Below are 20,868 nucleotides of genomic sequence, written 5' to 3' on the forward strand. Positions count from 1 at the left end.
GTACACACTATAGTTCAGTTTCACGAGTACCCTTTCTAAAGTGTCTTTTCATATGTGTAATGTTTCAAGGTGCATTTAACACATTTTACACATTTGAGCGATAATTTTAGACCAGCAAAGTGGATATATGCTAGGTGTACCTAATTATTAATTGAGTGTAGATACAAGGTCCCTATAACGTGGCCAATAAACTATATTTTAACTTGTAGTTAAACTTCACTTAGAACAGTGTGACAAACACAGTGTGTTCACACAGTCATGCAAGTTACAAATCTGTGTCACATTTGAAGAAAAAGATTGGGCCACTTTTGCCTGCTTTGTGAACATAGCCTATGTTGTAGCTATTGTGGACTGTGCTTATTAGTAGCCTTCAAATACAGTACATTTATCATATACAATCATCTCCAGACTTATGGGCAGGGTAAAAAATGTTATGTGCTTAAACTCTCACTGAAAATATGAGTAAAGAATAACCTTTAATTGAAGTAACTTTATTCCAACCAAATAACTTAATAAATAATTTATTACTCTGTACTAAACCAACATAACATCCCTTTGCCAAAATAACAGCACTAAATCTCCTATAATGCTTGACAAGTTTGGATAATAAAGCAATAAATCTGAGACTCTTCAAAATAAATATTTCCAGATCCTTGGTCCACTTTTAAGGGCTCTTCAGCTCACAACATATGTCAGGGGACTGGGATGGCCAGGGATGTCAGAAGCTTGATTCTGTGAGCACTGAACCATTTTCGTGTGGATTTAGATGTATGTTTTGGATTGTTGTTCCAAGATCCAACCATGATCCAGTTGTAGCTTCTTGGCAAAGGCAGCTGGATTAACCTGGTTTCAGTACTTCAACAAAAACTTGACAAGACCTACAGTAAAACTAAATGCTATTGCTTTTCCAATGTGGATTATTACTGGAGAAGGGGATGAAGTTGGATGCGGAATTAGCGACATTCATCCCATATGTAAACGTAGTCTGTATAAAGTGTTAGTGTTTAAATGGGTGGCTTTAAGAAACAAATCGTGTGTCTGTGTGTGTGTGTATAATCACTTTGATAGCCAAGTAAGGGTGGATAAACAACCTTCATAGAAATGTATGTAATGCTAGATAACTGCAGTTAACTATACTAACTCTACTTACACCACCAGTAGTGATGGTGAGCCAAAAAAACATTGGCGCTCCTCAGTATAAAGAAAAAGAGGCACTCTTGACCATTCTTGCAGTATCGAATCAGAATTGAGCTGAATTTCACATGTTTATAGTGAATATACACTCACTGAGCCCTTTATTAGGAATACATGTACACCTACTCATTCATGCAATTAGCATGTGGCAGCATTGCAATACATAAAAGCCTCATGCAGATACAGGCCAGTAGCTGCAGGTAATGTTCACATCAACCATCAGAATGGGGGAAAATGTAATTTCAGTGATTTTGACTGTAGCATGATTGTTGGTAACAGATGGGCTCTTTTGAGTATTTCTATAACTGCAGATCTCCTGGGATTTTCACACACAACAATCTCTAGAGTTTACTTAGAATTGTGTAATAAAGAAAAAACATCTAGTGCGCAGCAGTTCTGTGGATGGAAATGCTTTGTTGATGAGAGAGATCAATGGAGAATGGCCAGACTGGTTTGAGCTGACAGAAAGCCTACAATAACTCAGATAACCACTCTGTACAATTGTGGTGAGCAGAAATGCAACTCAGAATGCACAACATATCGAACCTTGAGACAGATGGCTACAACAGCAGAAGACAACATCAAGTTCCACTTCTGTCAACTAAGAACAGAAAGCTGAGGCTGCAGTCAGTACAAGTTCACTAAAACTGGACAGCTGAAGACTGGAAAACCACAGCCTGGTCTGATGAACCTTGATTTCTGCTGAGGCACACAGATGGTAGGATCTGAATTTGGCACCAACAGCATGAATCCATGGACCCAACCTGCCTTTCAGGCTGGTTGAGGTGGTGTAATGGTGTGAGGAATGTTTTCTTGGCACACTTTGGGCCTGTTAATACCAATCAATCATCGCTTGAATGCCACAGCCTATTTGAGTATTGTTGCTGACTATGTGCATCCCTTCATGACCACATTTTACCCATCTTCTAATGACTACTTCCAGCATGATAATGCACCATGTCACAAAGTGAAAGTCGTTTCAAACTGGTTTCATGAACATGACAATGAGTTCAACACCTTTGGGAGATTTGCAACATGAAAGTGCACTTGAAAAATCTGCAGGAATTGTGTGATACAATCATGTCAATATGGACCAGAATCTAATCTAATCACACACTGCTCTTCATCTTCTGCATTTGAACTGTGGCGCGTCACACAGACCACTCCTTACATACTGCCTACAGGAGGGAAGACTGCGTTTTAATTTAAAGAAAATTCCCCTCGCCCTGGTTTATACTTTCAGAACCCATTACCAGCATAACTAAATAGATAATCTTAATAGATAATTTACAAATGCATCAACTGCACAAAAATCCAATAATTCTTAGCGTTAAATGTTTCCCAGTGAGACTTTTATAAATGCATGTACTCAGCGCAGAGATGTTCACATACAGAAGATGTGCACATATTTCAGTTTCCGGTTTGAACAAATTATACATTTCATTCTTCACAGTGACAAGATATTGTTTAGAAAACAAAATAATTTGTTGATTTAAACGAATTCGGTTCGCATGCGCAGGTTAGTTAAGCAGTAATAACCCATACAATCTCTTTAACATAACGTGTGAGTGTAGCGTCTTGTGGCTTGTGAGCGTCTTTGATAAAGCTTTCTGTTTTTGACGTGGTTAAACCGGTTGTGACTGGTTCCAACTGGCCCAGTGAGTCTGCGCACTGAGTGTAAACAGGAAGAGAAAAATTAGGCTGTTAAGGAACGGGACGTGAGAGTTAATAGGTTGCGACTGTTTTTTTTTAGTAATTAACTAATTTTGAATTCTGTACACGAAAGGTTATTTATCCGTGTAGACATATTTGTTACGAAATATGTGTCCTACTGCAGAACAGTGACAACAACGTCTGCTAGAGGAAAGAGCGAAGTAACGTTAATGTTCAGTTGCCTGGCTAGCTTAGCAGCCCTGACAGGAATTTATCGCTTTGGCATCTCTGGTTAGCTGAATGGCTACATAAACAGTCGCATGAGCGAGGGAGACAGACTGAAAAGGTACTTCATAAATAATGCTAGCTTGTCATAGCTAAATAGAGACAATACGCTTTAAATACGCTCCGTTTCCTCCAAGTCGACGCCATGGCCCACTAACCTAGCTGGCTAACGTGATATCTAGCTAGCTAAGTTAGCCATTTCTCAGAAAGAGGAACGCTTCAGCATTAGTGACATTTTGTTAAACTCGATTAGAAATGGTTCAGAAAGATAAAATAGTGGAATTGTCCCAGTCGGAGACTGAGCCGTGCCCGGGAGGGACAGAGGTCGGTGTGGTGGATGTCCAGAGCTCAGTGGAAGAGCACGGCGTTGTGGCTGAGAGAACAGGCCGCAGGAAATTCATCAGCGGTGTTGTTGAGGGTGAGTTCACAGTGTTGGCGCAACATGAAATGGGTTTTAGACAGCTAACACTAAATAATCATTTCTGTCCTGTAATGACAAGGACATCTGCACCCATCAATTAATTTGTGGCCTTAACTTGAGTTCTGCACACAGTACTGCTGTTATGAGAGGTTGGATATTCTTTACCATCTTTCCGAGGCTGGAATGTGCGCAGTGTGTGTGAAAACCTATTTCCCCCCTCTTCTGTTTTTACTAGGCTTTTATGGTCGGCCATGGACAATGGAACAAAGAAAAGAGCTATTTAGGAGGTACTGTCCACACACCATTGCAAATACTATAATATATAACTAACAGCAATTGTATGGTTAGAACAATGATGTATATGACCCCCTTTTCTCATTTTTCCAGACAGCAGAAATGGGGACTGAACACATATCTGTATGCACCTAAAGACGACTACAAGCACAGAATGTTTTGGAGAGAGATGTACTCTGTAGAGGAAGCAGGTAAACCCGATTGTTGGAGTTTACTGTGTAATCCAAACATGTTGCCTAAAAGATTAGTGATGTGCTGTTAAATTTGAATTAGAAGGTGGTCATCTTTCTTTTTGTCATCTTTCATTTAAAGAACAACTTATGACATTGATAAGTTCTGCAAAAGAGCATGGAATTGAGTTCATTTATGCCATTTCACCTGGCCTGGATATCACATTTTCAAACCAGAAGGAGGTCTCTACACTGAAAAGAAAGTTAGACCAAGTAATGCAGTTTTATTACATTTTTAAAAAAATTAAATACATTTATTTTCATACAGTAAAAATTTTTTCCCCTCTCACTAATTATCTATTGTTTATACAGGTTTCTCATTTTGGGTGCAAGTCCTTTGCGCTACTTTTTGATGACATTGATCACAACATGTGTCCAGCTGACAAAGAAGTGTTTAGCTCATTTGCACATGCACAAGTTTCTATTACTAATGAGATCTACCAGTATCTGGGAGAGCCTGAAACATTTTTGTTTTGCCCCACAGGTAAAATAAACGATTGTTGTTCTTTTATTGGTCTCTGAAAGAGGAACTTTTGTTATCTCTGTTCTGTTTAACTTTTTAATCTTGCACTTTTCAGAATACTGTGGAACATTTTGCTACCCAAACGTGGCCCAGTCGCCTTACCTGCGTACTGTTGGTGAAAAGCTGCTGCCTGGCATTGATATTTTGTGGACAGGTATGAGTTTGACTGATAATTAATATACACTTATAATGTGTGTAATGGTTTGTATTTTAGTGCTAACCTTATAGTCTTGTTTGTTTGTTTTAAGGTCCAAAAGTAGTTTCTAAAGACATAACGGTAGAGTCTATTGAAGAGGTAACAAAGATCCTGAGGAGACCTCCTGTCATCTGGGACAATATTCATGCCAATGACTATGATCAGAAGCGGTTGTTCCTTGGTCCTTATAAAGGCAGGTCCACAGAACTGATCCCTCGGTTAAAAGGAGTCCTCACCAACCCCAACTGTGAATTTGAGACCAACTTTGTGGCAATTCACACATTAGCAACATGGTATAAGTCTAATATGAATGGAGTGAGAAAGGATGTTGTCATGAGTAAGTATAATTAAGTTATTTGATTATTAATTCATTATAATAATTAATATAATAATAATAATAATAATAATAATAATTCAGGGTTGTATTGTAGTCTGATTTACATTAGGTTGGGTTTTGTGGGATTTTTTCTGAAAAATATCACTAAAAGATAGAATTGTTGGTAAAGATGATATCCTTATGTTACTGGCATGGATGTGTACACTAGCAGATTTGAACATTTTATAACTTTAAACACAGGCCACCAGTTTGCAAAGAATAATAGCAACAGCCACTTTGCAGTTCCTTTTTTATTCTTCTTTTATTAACATATTATGTAATATGTAATAATTGTAATAATTTTTGAGGTATGTACAGAATTGCTCACATGTATAAATGCACTGATCTGGCTGATTATAGGAAATATACATATTCTACATTTGTCATGTCTTTTCTCAGCGGACAGTGAAGACAGCACAGTGTCCATTCAGATAAAGTTGGAGAATGAGGGAAGTGATGAGGAGCTGGAGACAGACATTCTTTACAGTCCACAGATTGCCCTTAAGCTGGCTCTTACTGAGTGGCTCAGCGAGTTTGGAGTGCCTCATCAGTACAACAGTAATTATTTGCTAATAGTTAAATAAATTATAGTTAACACTGAATGTTCTGCTGTGAGAAATATTGATTTTATGGAGTCAGTCTATATGTTGCTCACGCCACCTATTTTGGCAGGCCGTCAAGGAGCTCACAGTGGCCCGAAGAGTGCCTCCACTGATGTGCCCTCAATGACTGCCCCCACACTAGGATCGTCCACTACAGTAACCACAGTTTTTCAACAACCCATAATGAGCCCTGCTGCTCCTCTCACTGAGGAACCACACACACTCCCCAAAGAGGAGGAGGAGGTGGAGGTGGAAGTAGAGAAGAAGGATTCAGATGAGGAGCCCATGGAGATGGTGTTAGAGAAACAAGATGAGGTAGAGGATGCCAAGAATGTCAATCAGATCCTTACAAAAATTGTTAAAGCTGCAATGACCGAGGATCTCAAACCCATGGATACTGATAAGGAGAGTGTATCAAAGACTCCAGAAATGTCAGTTCAGGAGGACTCCAGTAGTGACATTGCACCCATGCAGACTGATGAGCAGGTCAATAAAGAAATGTTTGTTCCAGGACCCAGTGAGAAACCGCTGTACACAGCCGAGGCACTCACACTGGAGGACCTGTCTCTGCTGGCAGAACTGTTCTACTTGCCGTATGAACACGGGCCTAAAGCAGTGCAGATGCTCAAAGAGTTCAACTGGCTCAGGGCTAACACCAGCATTGTTAGTGTAAACTCCAAATGCAAGGATTCAGAGAAAGTAAGTGTTATAGTCAGAATGGACAGTAAATGGTCCTGTCTCATAAGTTTATTTTACATAACCTAATCCACTTAATCTCTTGGTGATATTTAGAGCACAGAACACTTTGTAAGTTTCATCATGTGGTGATCTCAAATGCATTATTTATATATACTTTAATTCAATACTTTACTGAATATTTCAGTAACAATTTTAAACTTCCGTCATTATTGTGTTGTGGCACAGTTTATCAATTTTTTCACATTCAGGGTCATTACGTTTAAACAATTCCATTACCTGAGCATAATTATTGTATCAAGTGAAGGGAAATGGAATGAAACTACAGTGCATCAAAATGGTGGAAATGCAGCCTCTGTTTTGACCACTTGGTGGTGCTTTTAAAACCTAAAAAATGTCTCACTGCAGGGCATTGTTTTTCATTTTGTAGCTATTAATAAAATGCTTTATACTGATTTGAGGTTTGTGCTTTTCTCAGGTCACTGAGTGGCATGCCAGAGCAGAAAATTTTGAGGAGATGTGTTGCGCCGTCATGCAGATGTTCACCAGACTTTCCAACTCAGCCAATCGAACCATTTTGTATGATTTGTATCCCTATATCTGGGATATAAAGAGTATCATCTCTATGGTGAAATCATTTGTCCAGTGGTTAGGTAGGTATGACTGTGCTCATTTTTTCTGAAGTGGGACTGATGGGGATCTTCATACATTAAGTACACGCATAAGGAAACTATAACCTGGAGTTTAGCTTCCATATTGTGACATTCATTTTGTTTAGAGTCAGGAATATAGAAAATATGAGGTAATGAGGTAAATTATAAATTGTCAGTTTAAGCTAGTTCATGGGACACAAATAGACCTAATATTCTCTCAAATTACATGCATCTGCATCAGTTTTCTTAGGTTAGAATATTTAATTTAAAAACAAAACTTTAAAGAGGTTTATATGACTATGTTGCTTTATGTTTTTTTTTTTTTCTTCATTTTTTGTGAATACTGTTCTTCTCCACTGACTGAATGCTGTCTTCAATGCTAGGCTGTTCTCCATTTGTTTGCCAGTGTAATAAGTAGGTGAACCTCAATGGGCCTACCTGTGAAAATATAGAAATTATAATTTATTTGGCCATGATTTGAGTTGCCAGTGTGAGTCCTGCTGCTTGCTGTGTGTCCAGTATGATTGTGTGTTAACTCAGCAACACCTGCTGGCATTTTTTCGATCAAGGGACTGATCGTGATGGAAAGTTGATCCTTTTACGCCCTAGCGCGCCGCGCATGCGAGCTTGGAAAGCGAGACAGTTGTGTAAGGCTATTCTGGTGCGATTTTGTTTAATAATACAATAAGTTATTGGGGCAAGCAGTTGAGCAAATCAGTACAATGTAATATCTACACAAAATTGATGAATGCTTTACTCTAACTATACTGATGTGAGCTGGGACAGTACACCTTACCAAGTGTGTCCATACATAATGCTGTGTGTAAAGATTTCTGTGGAGAAGCAGAGTTGATTTGAATTTGAAAATATGTAACATTTTTATGCATTGCCTTTTATAGCCAGTTCCTTTGGGAACCATGTTCATATGTGAACTATAATTGATTATAATTATTATCTATCTGCATTATGGATCTGTATGGTTAGAGTACTGGATTCTGTTCCAATATTTTTGTATTTGTAAAAAGGTGATTGAATAATTATAGCACCAGCATGGCCTGGGTTACCTTGGTAACCACATTTCATTCACAGGTTTCTGTCCAGCTATATGACAAAACACAGCAGGCAGCAACCAAAAACTGGTCAAACCTCATCTTAGTCCAAAAGAATGGAGGAAACAAACAAGTTAATATATGCTGCAGATCAAAATGTCTTTTGAGACATTTGATAAAAAATAAAAATTTTTATACAAAAGCAGCTTTAACATATGTGTCTCTCTTAAAAAGAGATGCCAATTTGTATTACTAGAAGCCTTAGGTCTTGCTATGTGTGGTGTAAAAGTTGGCCCTCTTGACATGCATCTCAGCTTCTCTGCACAACCAGGCAAATGAAGTATGCCTTCAATCCTACCTTATTCTTATCTCCTCTGTTTCCTTGGTCCAAAGCAGTGCAGATGGCAGTCAGTCAGCGCCTCACTGCTGTTGTGCTAAAATTACTTACTAACAAGCTCTTCTATTGTCTTTTCCCTTCATTATGTACAGATGGAAGAATCCTCAGCACGAGTTTCTACTGCTATTGGATCGACAGTGGACTATGTATGCACTGTGTTAGCGTTATTAGTCGTTTTATTTTTATTTTTTGAGGGGGGGATTTGTTTTCTTACTGTTTCCGATGTTAAGTAATATTTCCGTATGTATTGTAAAAAGAAGGATTTTGAATGAAGTCACATTTGCGCAGCGATAGTTGAAAGCATAAGTGTTAACCCCCAGATTTTTTTTTCTGGCAGCTCTAACGTGGTTTTTGTTTCTGTCAGTAGGCCTAATTGAGATGGCTTCATGACCAGCTGTGAAGCACCACCTTAGGGGAAACATTGTGTCTTCATTGTGAAGTTCTTGTGTTCCCTGGCCTTATTATTTGATTTAATGCAAAGTTACATTTCTGAATGTGTTGTTTGTACTAATTAACAGCATTTTGACCATCGGAATTCCCCTCAGATGGTGCACATTTGTGCTGTGTCCTGCCATTTCTTCAGAGGATGTGTGCATATGTATTTGTATGAAATCTAAGTTAAATGGGAGCATGTTGTCTCCTGTATTCTTGCTGCATTTGTCTTGTTACATGACCTCTGAGTTTCAGTCCCCTTGTATTTGGTGGTCAATAACAGTTTTATCAAAACGGGATAAAGGGGTGAGGCTTAGTCGTCAAACGTTTATCAAAATGGGGGTTTGTTCTTTCAGCAGCTCTGCTCCCCTTAGAGTTCTGGTCTGCCTGTATAATAGCTTACGCTTTATGTCTAAATTGCTTGAGCTGATGAACAGTGCTTGTCAGTCATGTGACAAGGCAGATGTAAATGTGACTTCAGATGAGATGTAGAATTCAGAGGGGCTTCAACAGCTGAAGCTTAATTAATTACTAGCAAGCCACTGATGTAGAACTAACAAAATCTCTAAACAGACTGCCGTTAATTAAAGAAGGGCAGCTTATTAGACAGCTCATCATTTGCAAAATACTTTCTGCATTATTTTAAATAAATAATTTGTGTCAAGTTTCTTAGCATATTAATAGTATGTAATAAATCGTAATCTAATTGTGAACGCCAATTACTTCGCTTAACAGTCTGTGATTTTAAGGGCTATCCTGCAGCACAGATCCTTATTCCTTTGATGATTTGGCCTTGCATATAACGTTTACATCAGAGATTGTCCCGTTATCAATCTAAGCTTTAGCTGCTTGAGCCCAAAAGACCCAGGTTTAACGTGTTTTACTTTTGTTTATATTTCGATATATACATAGTACATAATTTTAGTGCGCAAAAGTATAACCATTTACTTTTCAATTGAGTGATATGGAAATAGACACCACTATACCCCATACCCCCTTCCTCCTCATTTTGGCAGAAAGCCCCTCACATAACATTTTCCGCTTGGATCTGATCTCAACAGGGTGTCGTAGTCAGTCCTCAGCACAGTTCTTAAGTGGAGACCAAGAGCCCTGGGCCTTTAGGGGCGGTCTAGCGGGAGAGTTCCAGGTATCCTATATTGAATTCACAGCCAAATGTTAAAAATGGAGTTTTATTTTTAATTTTGTTTCTGGTGTGCTTGCAGAATGTTAAGGGTTGGTCTGTTGAAGGTGAGCTGACAGCTACAACAAAATAGATGAATTTAATCACTTATGCTTGACCAGCAGAATTGTGAATTTGTGCTGAACTGTAATATAAAAGGGATATGAATAGCTTCACAGCCAGTTTTGAAGATGATAGTGTTTCCTGACACAGCCTAAATTTGGGTTTCTTTCAGCAACTGCCCAAAAGAGATGTGGCTTTTCCCTATGCGCCTGCGACTGCGCAGCATGGCTAGGGTTTATTTTCATGACACCTTATTCCTTTGCAGGAAGCGCTAATATTATCTGCTGCGCCTGCATCTGCAATACCGCGCTCAGGTGTGCGCCTGCGAGTTCGCCTGCGGAAAGCTCCATGAGCAAATCAAAAAATTTACTTTAAACTCTAAGCTGGTTAATAATTTTACAATGATTTCATATTTACAGTTATAGCATAAAATAGAAATGACATTTTGCCCAGATATTTGGTCATGGAGTTTTTGCTTGATGTGTGTCCACATCATTCATTTTCTCTACAGGAAATGCGCAGCGAAAACTTGCGATGCCTTACTGTGGGAAAGGGGCATCTCCTTTAGCCAGTTAAGCCTTTCTCAGACCAAGCCTGCAGCGATATGTTCCCTTCTGTATTTGTTTTTGGTTTCTTTCAAAAACATGAAAAATGCACAGAAAGGTATTTAACTTAATTATGCTGTTTACCTGCTCTTGCTGATCACTGACCAACCAAAAGAGCCAGTAAGATCCCATTTTAAAGCATTTCCATCATGCCAGCATTTGGTTACGTGTTGCGCTCTTATGCGTCAGGTTGGTTCAGCAGGGGCAGAGGAACTCAGAAGTCTTAAGTGTGATTGAAAAGCTGCTCAGTCATGCACTTAAAGCTGGACAAGTACTGAATGTTTTTGCATTGGTCTTCACAGCGACTCTTGCCAATAGATGGGGCAAACGACCTTTTCTTTCAGCCACCACCATCAATGCCAACTTCCAAAATCTATTCCATAAGGCCATACTTTCCTAAAGATGAGGTAAGTGCTGAAATTGTGTCTCTTTATATGGCACCATTTTGAAAGGTTTTTCTATTCACAGTATTTTGAATAGAACATGTGTATTGAATTTACCCAAGTGCAAAAACCTCCATCCCACTAAAGTCTGGAAATAGCAGAAAACTCTAACAATTTGTGGATAAATTGTCTAAGTTATTAAACTTGCTGAATGTGTTCATATTCCCAGTTTAGACAGTGCTGTTAATTTAATTTGCAGCACTATTGATTCATTGTGTTAAATCAGCAATCTGTTGGCGTTCAAAAACCTTATACACTGTGTGTGCATGTGAATGTGTATGTGTGATTGCATTCTTAGGCTGCTGTCTACAAGATATGCAGGGAAATATACACAGAGGGATGTGAGGGTATTCCTTTTTCTGACCAGGAACCAGACCTGATTGGGGACAGGTAACAAATAGATCATTTGTTATCATCATCTCTGCCCAAATAGTTTGATATTAAAAATATTATTCTAATAGTACCATTCACATAGCTTGCAAATTAATATGTCTGCCTGTTTGCTGTATCTCTAGCTGTCGCTGTATTAACTAGCTGTAGCTCTTATACTGCCCATGGATTGTCTTATGAATTACAGTAATTGTGTGTCCTTCAGGTTAGTGGGAGGGTTTTTGACACTCAGCCCAGACTACGGCTTTGTCCTGGAGGATGAGGAGGGGATCTGTGGCTATGCCTTAGGCACTGTGGATATGAGGCCCTTTGTCAAGAAATGCAAGTTGAGCTGGATTCCATTCATGCAGGAAAAATATAACAAGCCTGACTCAGAGAAGGATCTGTCTGAGGCAGAGGTAAGATATGCCCCTCCACACACCTCTGTTCCATGTATAGCCAGTCACTTTAAATGCACAGCATAATGACTGGTTGTTTCTGTATTTTTTCCTGCAGAAAATGATGCTAAGCTTTCATGAGGAGGAGGAGGGTTTGCCTGACTCATTCCTTAGTAATTTCCCATCGCTCATAAAGGTGGACATTCATGCCAAAGTGACTGACCCCAGTGTAGCCAAAAGCATGATGGGCTGTCTCCTTTCATCCTTGAAAGCCAATGGTATGGGCTGTGTTATTGTTTTGTGTCAGCTTTCCATTAAGTAGAATCTTAAGCAGCCTACAGCTGTCTTAAGCCTGTTATAGAGATTTACAGGTAAAATGAAACAAAGTTTGAATGTCTTCTTCTGATCATATCTTTACTACTGTTTCCTTTGTCAGGCTCTCATGGTGCCTTTTGTGAGGTCCGGCAAATAGACAAACGGATGTTGGACTTCTATGGCAAACTTGGCTGCTTCGAAGTAGCCAAAATGGAGGGCTTTCCAAAAGATGTAATCATAATGGGAAGGAGCTTGTGAAAGGGAGACATGTGGAAGCCCCTTGAAAGAACTGTATAAAGCTACAGTGGTCTGCATGGACGACCTGGAGTGTGTCATACTACCTGTTACAATGTACACATTGGTACCTTTGGTTGCACTCATTGCAGCCTGTTATTATTTCTATAAAGTGTGCTCTTCAGAAACATGGGAAAGCATTTGTGTAATTTAAGGTGCATCTGATGGTTGCTACGCTTTGCAAATCAGAGGGTGTTTGCGTATCTTTTTTTTTTTTCTTTTTTTTTTTAAATGAGAACCTCTTCTGGTCTTTAAAAAAAAAAAAAGCTTGAGCTGGCCTGATGCCATTTAGCCCATTACACATGTGGATGGTTACATTCAAGACATATTCAGTATATTGCAGGTTTCAGTGTGTGTATTTAGGTGCAACGCAATCGGCAGATTAAACCTGCCACTACACTATTGAGCTGAGTTAATTTACCATGTCTTTTTACTCTTATTTTCTGAGCTTGACTGACTATTCAGCAGTACTCTAGAAGCAAGCACTTCTTTTGCTTCATTTTCCGGTCACATAATGTTAATGCAGCATAAGAATTTTCACAGCAACTTTGGATGTTCTCAGAGAAGTAATTCATCGTGCTTTCATGGGAACTGCTAGGAATGCACATATAAGGAACTTCTATGTCCTTAGAACTGCATGGACATTACTTTTTTGCTTAAGTGCAAGACATGTATCTTGATGATACCATTGTGTTTTGGTCTGTTGACTTCATCAGTGTTTAGCAGAATTTTACCCCCTTTTGAGATTTTTTTTTTTGTTCACGTACATGATCAGAGGTTATGCCAGTTATACATTTATATTCTCCAGTTTCAATAAGAATGTGAATATCCCTAACTAAAAGTATGTGACTAAAGGAGTCTGTATAAAAGGCACCGAGCCACGTAAATAATAATCTAAAGAGGTCTGCAAAGACAGCCAAATTTGGTGACATTTTGACAGTTGATTCTAGTTGCTTGCTTGTCAGTGCCTAAGGTATCAAACCGAAAACAAAATTTCAGCTATAAAGGAGACCTGGGCTGCATTCAGACAAAGTGTTTTTTTGTTTGTTTGTTTTTTACTTATCTTATTAATGTTTGGTTTATTAGTAGCAAGCACTCACATCTTAGTTTTGTGTTTTGTTTTGTTTTTTTTCTGATTTGAGCCAATTCCATATCCATATAATCTCTTACGAATAATAGACTGCCTAAATACAGACTGAGTAGAGTAACATTTGATATGACCATTGATTTGTGCTCCCTTGTACCCTGTCCCCAAATGCCTTGAATAGTGGTATTCTTTTCCTTGCTTTACTTCAATATTCGGTTTAAGTAGGTTGAGATTACATTCAAGTGGAAAGGGCTTCATTGGAAGGTATAAATACATTTAAGAAATTTCAGTACAAGTTGTAATTATGAATATGTATGTAATATAGTTGTACTTTCTGTAAGGTTTGTATGTAATTAAGATGGTTCGTTACAATAAAGTATGAAAAAAAAACTGATGCAGGCGTTTTATTGGTGTTTAGTGTTGACTAGTTAATTCTCATATTTTTAAATAACAGATATAATTTCTATTTTTTAGCAAATTATGAAAAGGTAAATGTGGGACAGTATACAGAAAATACTTCCTGACTTTTGCTTCTAGTTCCAGTACTTCTAGCTTTGAATGGGAAGAATTTTACCATTACACGCAAGTGATCTTTCCTTATGACTTCTTATGATTATAATTACATCTAGCCAGTCACTTTTTACTTGGAAGTGTACTTTTTCAATCTGGCAAAAATGAGAAAATAGTATTGCAGTAGATTTCATACTGTTTGCATATAAATTTCAGTTTATTCATGTGAAATCTTTAGTGAAAAGGTTGTATGCAGCAAATGTCCAGAGTAAAAGTGCCAACACAGTCTGAAAAATTTTGGGCACCTCAGTGGGAAACTATTTGTTGTCATGGAGGTGTTTGATTTATTACCCACTGTTCCACCAATGTAATATTTTTGTAATATTTTCCTCAGAGTTGATATTGGTATTTTATGGTGTTAGTTACAGTACGTATTGTTCATATTATTTAATTTATATTTAAAGGCCAGTGATGCCTGTTTTTATTATTATTATTATTATTATTATTATTATTATTATTATTACAGTTGTTGTTCACTTATATGACCTAAGAAACAGTCACTGAAACTAAACAAGTACAGAATCAAAAATAAAATATATATTCATATTAACAGAACAAGAACCGAACAAATAGCGTGTAAAAACAAAAAATATATAATAATAAATAAAATAAAAATAAGATGAAATAAAATAGAATAGAATAGAATAAAACGCAACTGTTCGTGCTGATTACGTCATATTTCTTGCGACGGGAGTAGTGTAGTCGTCATATGTTTTGAAGCTAGCTTGAAAATTTGAAGATTTGCATTATTAACGCTCAGTTCACTTGAATTGTCTTGTATATTAAAAATCATGTCGTTTTTAGAGGACGAGAGCTCGAGCAGCCTAAGCGGTGCACATTCACGACTGGAAAGCTATGTTTTTAGTAAGTTCAGTTTCCTTCTTTTTTTTCTGGCTAGTTAAGTGTTAGCTTGCTAGCGAACACGTGGACTACAGATATATAATGCTTACATGAGCAACTGGGGCAAAAGTGTAGTTTTGGTGGGGCGGAACTCATAAAATAAAATAAATAAATAAATAAAATGTTAAAAAGTTTTAACGAGAAAGAAAGGAAAGTCGGCTAATGAGAGACTTAAACATTTATACATTTCTAACAGTTAATGAAGTCTAAAGCAGTCTACTGCAGTTTAAAGCAGTATTACAGTAATTTGGTGCAACCTCTATGCTGTAGTTAATATCTGATGGTGCAGCAGTAAGACATTGCAGTTAGATTTTACAGTTGATTTCCTATCAACAAAACACTTGTGTTCTCCTGAAGGCTGTGAATTATCCTCTGAAGTACCCTTCTACACCTTTCAAGGCGATGAGGAAGAGGATTTAGAGCATTTTTTAGAACTCCGTACGGTGCGTAGTAGTGCTTCATTTTTATCTTGAATTTCAAAGGTACACATGTCTAAAAAAAAAAAAAAAAAAAAAAAATGTAGATGTTCTCACTTAAGCCCCGTTTCCTCACGCCCTCTGCCGTCCCACCTGCTGTAGATCTGCCTTGGCGAGGGGGCTAAAGAGGAGAACAATGTGGTGGAGGTGACTGCCATGAATCACAAAGGGAAGAAGATTTCAGTGCCAGTAGCAAATCTCCACATATCTTGTCTTCCCATGGTAATGTCATTTTTAGTGATTTTATTTTACTTAATTCTTTCATTTGTTTATGTTTTGATATACACCTGTACACCTGCTCATTTATGCACTCATCTAATCAGCCAATCATGTGGCAGCGGCGCAATGCAAAGCATCCTGCAGATACAGGTCAAGAGCTTCAGGTAATGTTCACATCAAACATCAGAATGAGGAAATATGTGATCTCTGTGACTTTAGCTGAGACATAGTTGTTGGTTCCAGAAGGGCTGCTTTGAGTATTTCAGAAACTGTTGGTCTCCTGAGATTTTCACACACAACAGTCTCTAGATTTTACACAGAATGGTGCAAAAAAACAAAACAAAACAAAACAAAAAAAAAACATCCTGTAAGTAGAGGGTCTGCAGGCTGAAACACCTTGTTGAAGAGAGATCAGAGGAGAATGACCAGACTGGTCTGAGCTGACAGGAAGCCTGTAGTAACTCAAATAATCACTCTTTACAACCGTGGTGAGCAGAAAAGCATCTCAGCATGCACAAAACATCGAACCTTGAGGTGGATGGGCTACAACAGCAGAAGACCACACTGAGTTTCACTCTTGTCAGCCAAGAACAGAAAGCTGAGGCTATCATGGACACAGACTCACCAGAACTGGACAATTTTCTACTGTGCAGTTTCAATGAGCCTGTACCCATGATAGCCTCAGCTTTCTGTTCTTGGCTGACAAGAGTGAAACTCAGTGTGGTCTTCTGCTGTTGTAGCCCATCCACCTCAAGGTTCGATGTTCTGTGCATGCTGAGATGCTTTTCTGCTCACCACGGTTGTAAAGAGTGCTTATATGAGTTACTACTATATCCTTCCTGGCAGCTCTAACCAATCTGGCCATTTTCCTCCAACCTCTCTTATCAACAAAGTATTTACTCAAATACTCAAACCAGCCCTTCTGGTACCAACAACCATGCCACGGTTAAAGTCACAGAGATCACATTTTTTCTCCTTTCTGATGTTTGATGTGAACATTAACTGAAGCTCATGTCCTGTATCTGTATGATTTTACGCATTGTGCTGCTGCCACATGATTGGCTGATTAGAAAACTGCATAACTGGGCAGATGTACAAGTGTTCCTATTAAAGTGGATGGTGAGTGTCCAGAATGCTGCAAATTCAAATTATTCATCTGCTTGATCTAATAAAACACAGTAATATGGTTTGTTTTATTTCTTGTTAATTCCCATTACAGTTTTGGCCTAATATAATATCACAAGCAAACTAATAATACAAACTAATAATTACAGAGTGGGTCTGCTTTGTGCTTTGGCAGCTTTTAATTAAATATTCCTAATTTGCAGGCAGATGAACAATGTTCAGTAGATACTGTACAGCTTTTTTATATTGTATTTTGTCCTGGATAGTCCATGTGTCAATGATCAGTCTCTAAGCTTATGGTTACAGTAACGTACATTATATGGCCAAAAATATGTGGACACCTGACTATCACTCATATGTGGTTCTTCCCCAAACTGTTGCCACAAATTTGGAAGCGCACAGTTGTATAATATGTCTCTGTATGCTGTAACATTACAGTATCCTTTCACTGGAACTAAGGGGCCAAACCCTATCCAGCATGAGAATGCCCCTGTGCACAAAGCAAGGTCCATGAAGACATAGTTGGAGTGGTAGAACTCGTGTAGTCTGCACAGAGCCCTGACCTCAACCCCACTGAACACCTTTGGGATGAACTGGAACGCAGACTGCACCCGAGGTCTCCTAATGCTTATGTGGCTGAATGGACACAAATCCCTACAGCCATGCCCCAAAATCTATTGGAAAGCCTTCCCAGAAAAGTGGAGGTTATTATAACAGCAAAGGAGAGACTAGCTTTGGAATGGGATGTTGAATATGTATATAGTCAGGATACTTCTGGATATGTAGTGTTCTTTAAAACCATAGCCGTAGTTAACCATTCCAACCACAGTATATCTATGATTAACCCAGAAACCTTGCGTTCTTGTGTTATTATTCAGCATTCTTTGTTTTCCCTTACACCACATGACCATAACCATAAACCAAACCTAAGCTATTCATAAGAGCATATTTCCATAGGTGGTCAACTAGTGTAAAAATCTGAACACAAAAAAAGCCACTTTTGGTATTTACTTTCTTGATTTTGTTGTAATATCTGTTTCAGGTAAGCCTGGGAGAATTTGAATTGATGGCACCCGTAACACTACGCCTGAAATCAGGAAGTGGGCCAGTGACGGTTAGTGGATTACACCTAGTTGGTAAGTTGGGAGTCCGACTCTGGGTGCTTTTCATTTCTTTAATTGTGATTTGTTCTTTCCTTGTTAGAAAGGGATGCAAAGTAAGGGGAAAAGGAGGCATTGAGGACAAACATATTTTCCAAAGAGATGCTCATGCTTATGAAGTGTCCCTTCAAAGTGACTTTATTTTATCGATGATTTGTTGTACAGCTATAATGTCTGAACTGGACATACCCAGTATGCCTGTACACAATGCTGTGTGATTGCATACTGAATAAAACATGTATGAGTTTACATGTTGATGTTGTAGACCAGTCCAGTTGTTTAATTCCAATCAGTCAAATTCAAAATAAAGGACAATATCTGCTAGCTGTTTTGCTACAGTTAATTTTGCTTGCCAAGATTCATGAGGCAAATCATTTCGCCGTGTGAAAATGACTCCTTTTGGGTTGACTCTTAGTTTGATTTTACTTAAAGTATAATAGCAACTATTTAAAAACCTAATTGATTCAAATAGCTTCACTACTAGTGTGGCACTATTACTGCCTAACACTACGTAATGCAAATTCAGACCCCTTCTTTTTTTTTCACAATTTATGTTGCACCTTTATGCTAAAATGCTTTAAAAAAAAATTTTCACGTTAATCTACACTCCATACCCCATAATGAGAAAGCAAAAACCAGATTTGTGATAACTGCAAATTTATTAAAAAGAAAAACTTAAATATCACATTGACATAAATATTCAAACTCTTTGCTATGACTCTTGAAATTTAGCTCAGGTACATCTCGTTTCTCTGAATAATCTTTGAGATGTTTCTACCCTTTGACTGGAGTCCACCTGTGGTAAAGTCAACTGATTGGACATGATTTGGAAAGGCACACACCTGTCTATATAAGGTCTAACAGCTGAAAATGTATATCAGAGCAAAAACCAAGCCATGAAGTCAAAGGAACTGCTTGCAGAGCTCAGAGACAGCATTGTGTCGAGGCACAAATCTGGAGAAGGCTACAAAAAATTTCTGCTAATCAATAATGAAATTCATTGTCAATTATTTTTATTTTTATTATCACATTGTCTGTGCTGTGAGCATCAAGCTGTCCTGTGTGCTTTTCACATGCTGCAAAAAAAGTCTTCCATATAGCAGCTGTTTATCCTTGATCCAGGACTCACCCTTGATTCCTCTGAGTGCATTTAATGAATTGATACGTCCTTCAAAGTGTCAGGCTTTAACTGATTTATGGGTCATGGGCTGAAGAGTGTAAGCTCAAGGAGTCAAGAAGGCATCAGTTAGAGAATTGGGACACACCCATAATTTGGTGATTTTCTTGCTTAAATGCACCTACTGAAAAGAGGGTGTGCTGGGCCAGGGACATTGAATTGTGCAGAATGCCGAGCGGGTGCGATTGGAGATGTGATGGATACAGAGATGCTACCTGCTTTAATAGGTTTTGATAAATGAACTCAAAATGCACTATGTGCTGTATGAATAACTAACACACTAATATCTCTCATCCTATTCAGCTTCAGAGAATGAAGAGTCAGAAGTATCTGATGAAGATGATGAGTCTGAGGAGGAAATGCCCCCCATTAAGCCAGCCAAAAAGAAGCAGAAACTGTAGAATCAACAGTTGATGAAAATTTCAATAAGTTTTATACAAGATAATGTTCCATAAATTGTTTTCGATACAGTTACAATGGACTGCAGAGCAAAAAAAAAAATGTGAAGCTTGAATATTTTTTTAAAAGAATTGTGTGGACCAGCTCCATATACATTTTGTGATTCTTCATATGAAAAGTGTTTTAACAGTTAACCTGATAAGTTCCAAAATGCTGTAAGTGTTTGTGTAATGCAAGCAGTTTTTGCTTGTCTTTGTAATGCTTATGATGCATGGCATTTTGGAACAAAACTGTATTTCATTGTGTGGTTAAAATGTTTACTGTTTTTCATTTGTTGAGGGACAGTTAACGGTCACTAAGAAATATGTGTTCATGTTGTTGGATTACTATTAATTACCCTTAAGGAAGTTCACCAGCACTGTTTCCTGCAGCTGTGCAAGTATGATTTTAATCTGTCTTTCTTTTTTTTTTGATGGCACATTTTATTGATAAGTGCTGAAACACAAAGGACTGCCATGGTTGACTTTTTTGTACATTTATAGGTTTTCTGAATTAAAATAGTTCCATCTGTAGCAACGTTTACCACATTTCTGTTCTTTTACAGTATTACATTTCTCTTTTCTTAGGATGAAGCAGACAAATTATGGATACAGTCAATTTTGATTCTAAAAAAAAAAAAAGTAAGCAAATAAAATCGTCCAGTTTTGTTTTAAATAGAACTTATAACCATTAGCTACATGTTGCAAGAGAGAGCTGAGGACTTAGAGAGATCTTGGTCCAAGATTGCTCGCTCTGTATTGTCCAAATATATGAAACTTTACAGGAGACTCAGAGCTGTTATTGTTGGCAAAGGGAGATTGTGCAAAGACCAATGTGCAGAGGTTCTTATTACGATATGTGTTTTTGCTAGAACAATGATATTATAAAATTTTAGTTTCTGTTTATTTTCTAAATTTACTTTAATTAAAGGTTCGATTTGTCATGTTTTTAGTATGAGATGAAGCTAATTATCATTTTTTCATTTTTTTTAACACATCTTTACCAAGACTACCAAGAATTCTGGAATTTTAGTGTGAATGTTGAATCT

General features: G+C 37.9%; 2 protein-coding genes across 3 annotated transcripts; both read left to right on the top strand.

Annotated features, from left to right (window-relative positions):
• Window positions 1-2,841: 2,841 nt before the first annotated feature.
• On the top strand, window positions 2,842-14,149 carry oga (O-GlcNAcase). 2 transcript variants are annotated; one of them, XM_026932427.3, is made up of 17 exons: window positions 2,842-3,550; window positions 3,789-3,840; window positions 3,941-4,038; window positions 4,160-4,290; window positions 4,390-4,561; window positions 4,656-4,754; window positions 4,849-5,133; window positions 5,572-5,730; window positions 5,845-6,473; window positions 6,949-7,123; window positions 8,662-8,715; window positions 10,063-10,148; window positions 11,152-11,256; window positions 11,591-11,682; window positions 11,888-12,080; window positions 12,178-12,337; window positions 12,496-14,149. In XM_026932427.3, the coding sequence occupies exons 1-17, from the start codon at window positions 3,388-3,390 to the stop codon at window positions 12,630-12,632; spliced, it is 2,790 nt and encodes a 929-aa protein (XP_026788228.1). In that variant the 5' UTR covers window positions 2,842-3,387; the 3' UTR covers window positions 12,633-14,149. The 2 variants fall into 2 exon arrangements, with proteins under 2 accessions (XP_026788228.1, XP_026788239.1); XM_026932438.3 differs by lacking the exon at window positions 8,662-8,715 and having other exon boundaries at window positions 2,843-3,550.
• An 843-nt stretch (window positions 14,150-14,992) lies between these two features.
• On the top strand, window positions 14,993-20,353 carry npm3 (nucleophosmin/nucleoplasmin, 3). Its single transcript, XM_026933461.3, has 5 exons — window positions 14,993-15,189; window positions 15,583-15,668; window positions 15,804-15,923; window positions 18,088-18,181; window positions 19,686-20,353. The coding sequence occupies exons 1-5, from the start codon at window positions 15,117-15,119 to the stop codon at window positions 19,781-19,783; spliced, it is 471 nt and encodes a 156-aa protein (XP_026789262.1). The 5' UTR covers window positions 14,993-15,116; the 3' UTR covers window positions 19,784-20,353.
• Window positions 20,354-20,868: the final 515 nt, after the last annotated feature.

The sequence above is a fragment of the Pangasianodon hypophthalmus genome, chromosome 3, assembly GCF_027358585.1.
Source record: "Pangasianodon hypophthalmus isolate fPanHyp1 chromosome 3, fPanHyp1.pri, whole genome shotgun sequence".
NCBI lineage: Eukaryota > Metazoa > Chordata > Actinopteri > Siluriformes > Pangasiidae > Pangasianodon > Pangasianodon hypophthalmus.

Excerpts from the sequence above, each read along its gene's own strand:
- npm3 (XM_026933461.3), top strand. The coding sequence starts at position 15,117 with ATGTCGTTTTTAGAGGACGAGAGCTCGAGCAGCCTAAGCGGTGCACAT. Across the intron at positions 15,669-15,803 it reads ATTTTTTAGAACTCCGTACG|ATCTGCCTTGGCGAGGGGGC; the intron begins GTGCGTAGTAGT and ends CACCTGCTGTAG. Across the intron at positions 18,182-19,685 it reads TAGTGGATTACACCTAGTTG|CTTCAGAGAATGAAGAGTCA; the intron begins GTAAGTTGGGAG and ends CATCCTATTCAG.
- oga (XM_026932427.3), top strand. The coding sequence starts at position 3,388 with ATGGTTCAGAAAGATAAAATAGTGGAATTGTCCCAGTCGGAGACTGAG. Across the intron at positions 4,039-4,159 it reads GTACTCTGTAGAGGAAGCAG|AACAACTTATGACATTGATA; the intron begins GTAAACCCGATT and ends TTTCATTTAAAG. Across the intron at positions 6,474-6,948 it reads AATGCAAGGATTCAGAGAAA|GTCACTGAGTGGCATGCCAG; the intron begins GTAAGTGTTATA and ends TGCTTTTCTCAG.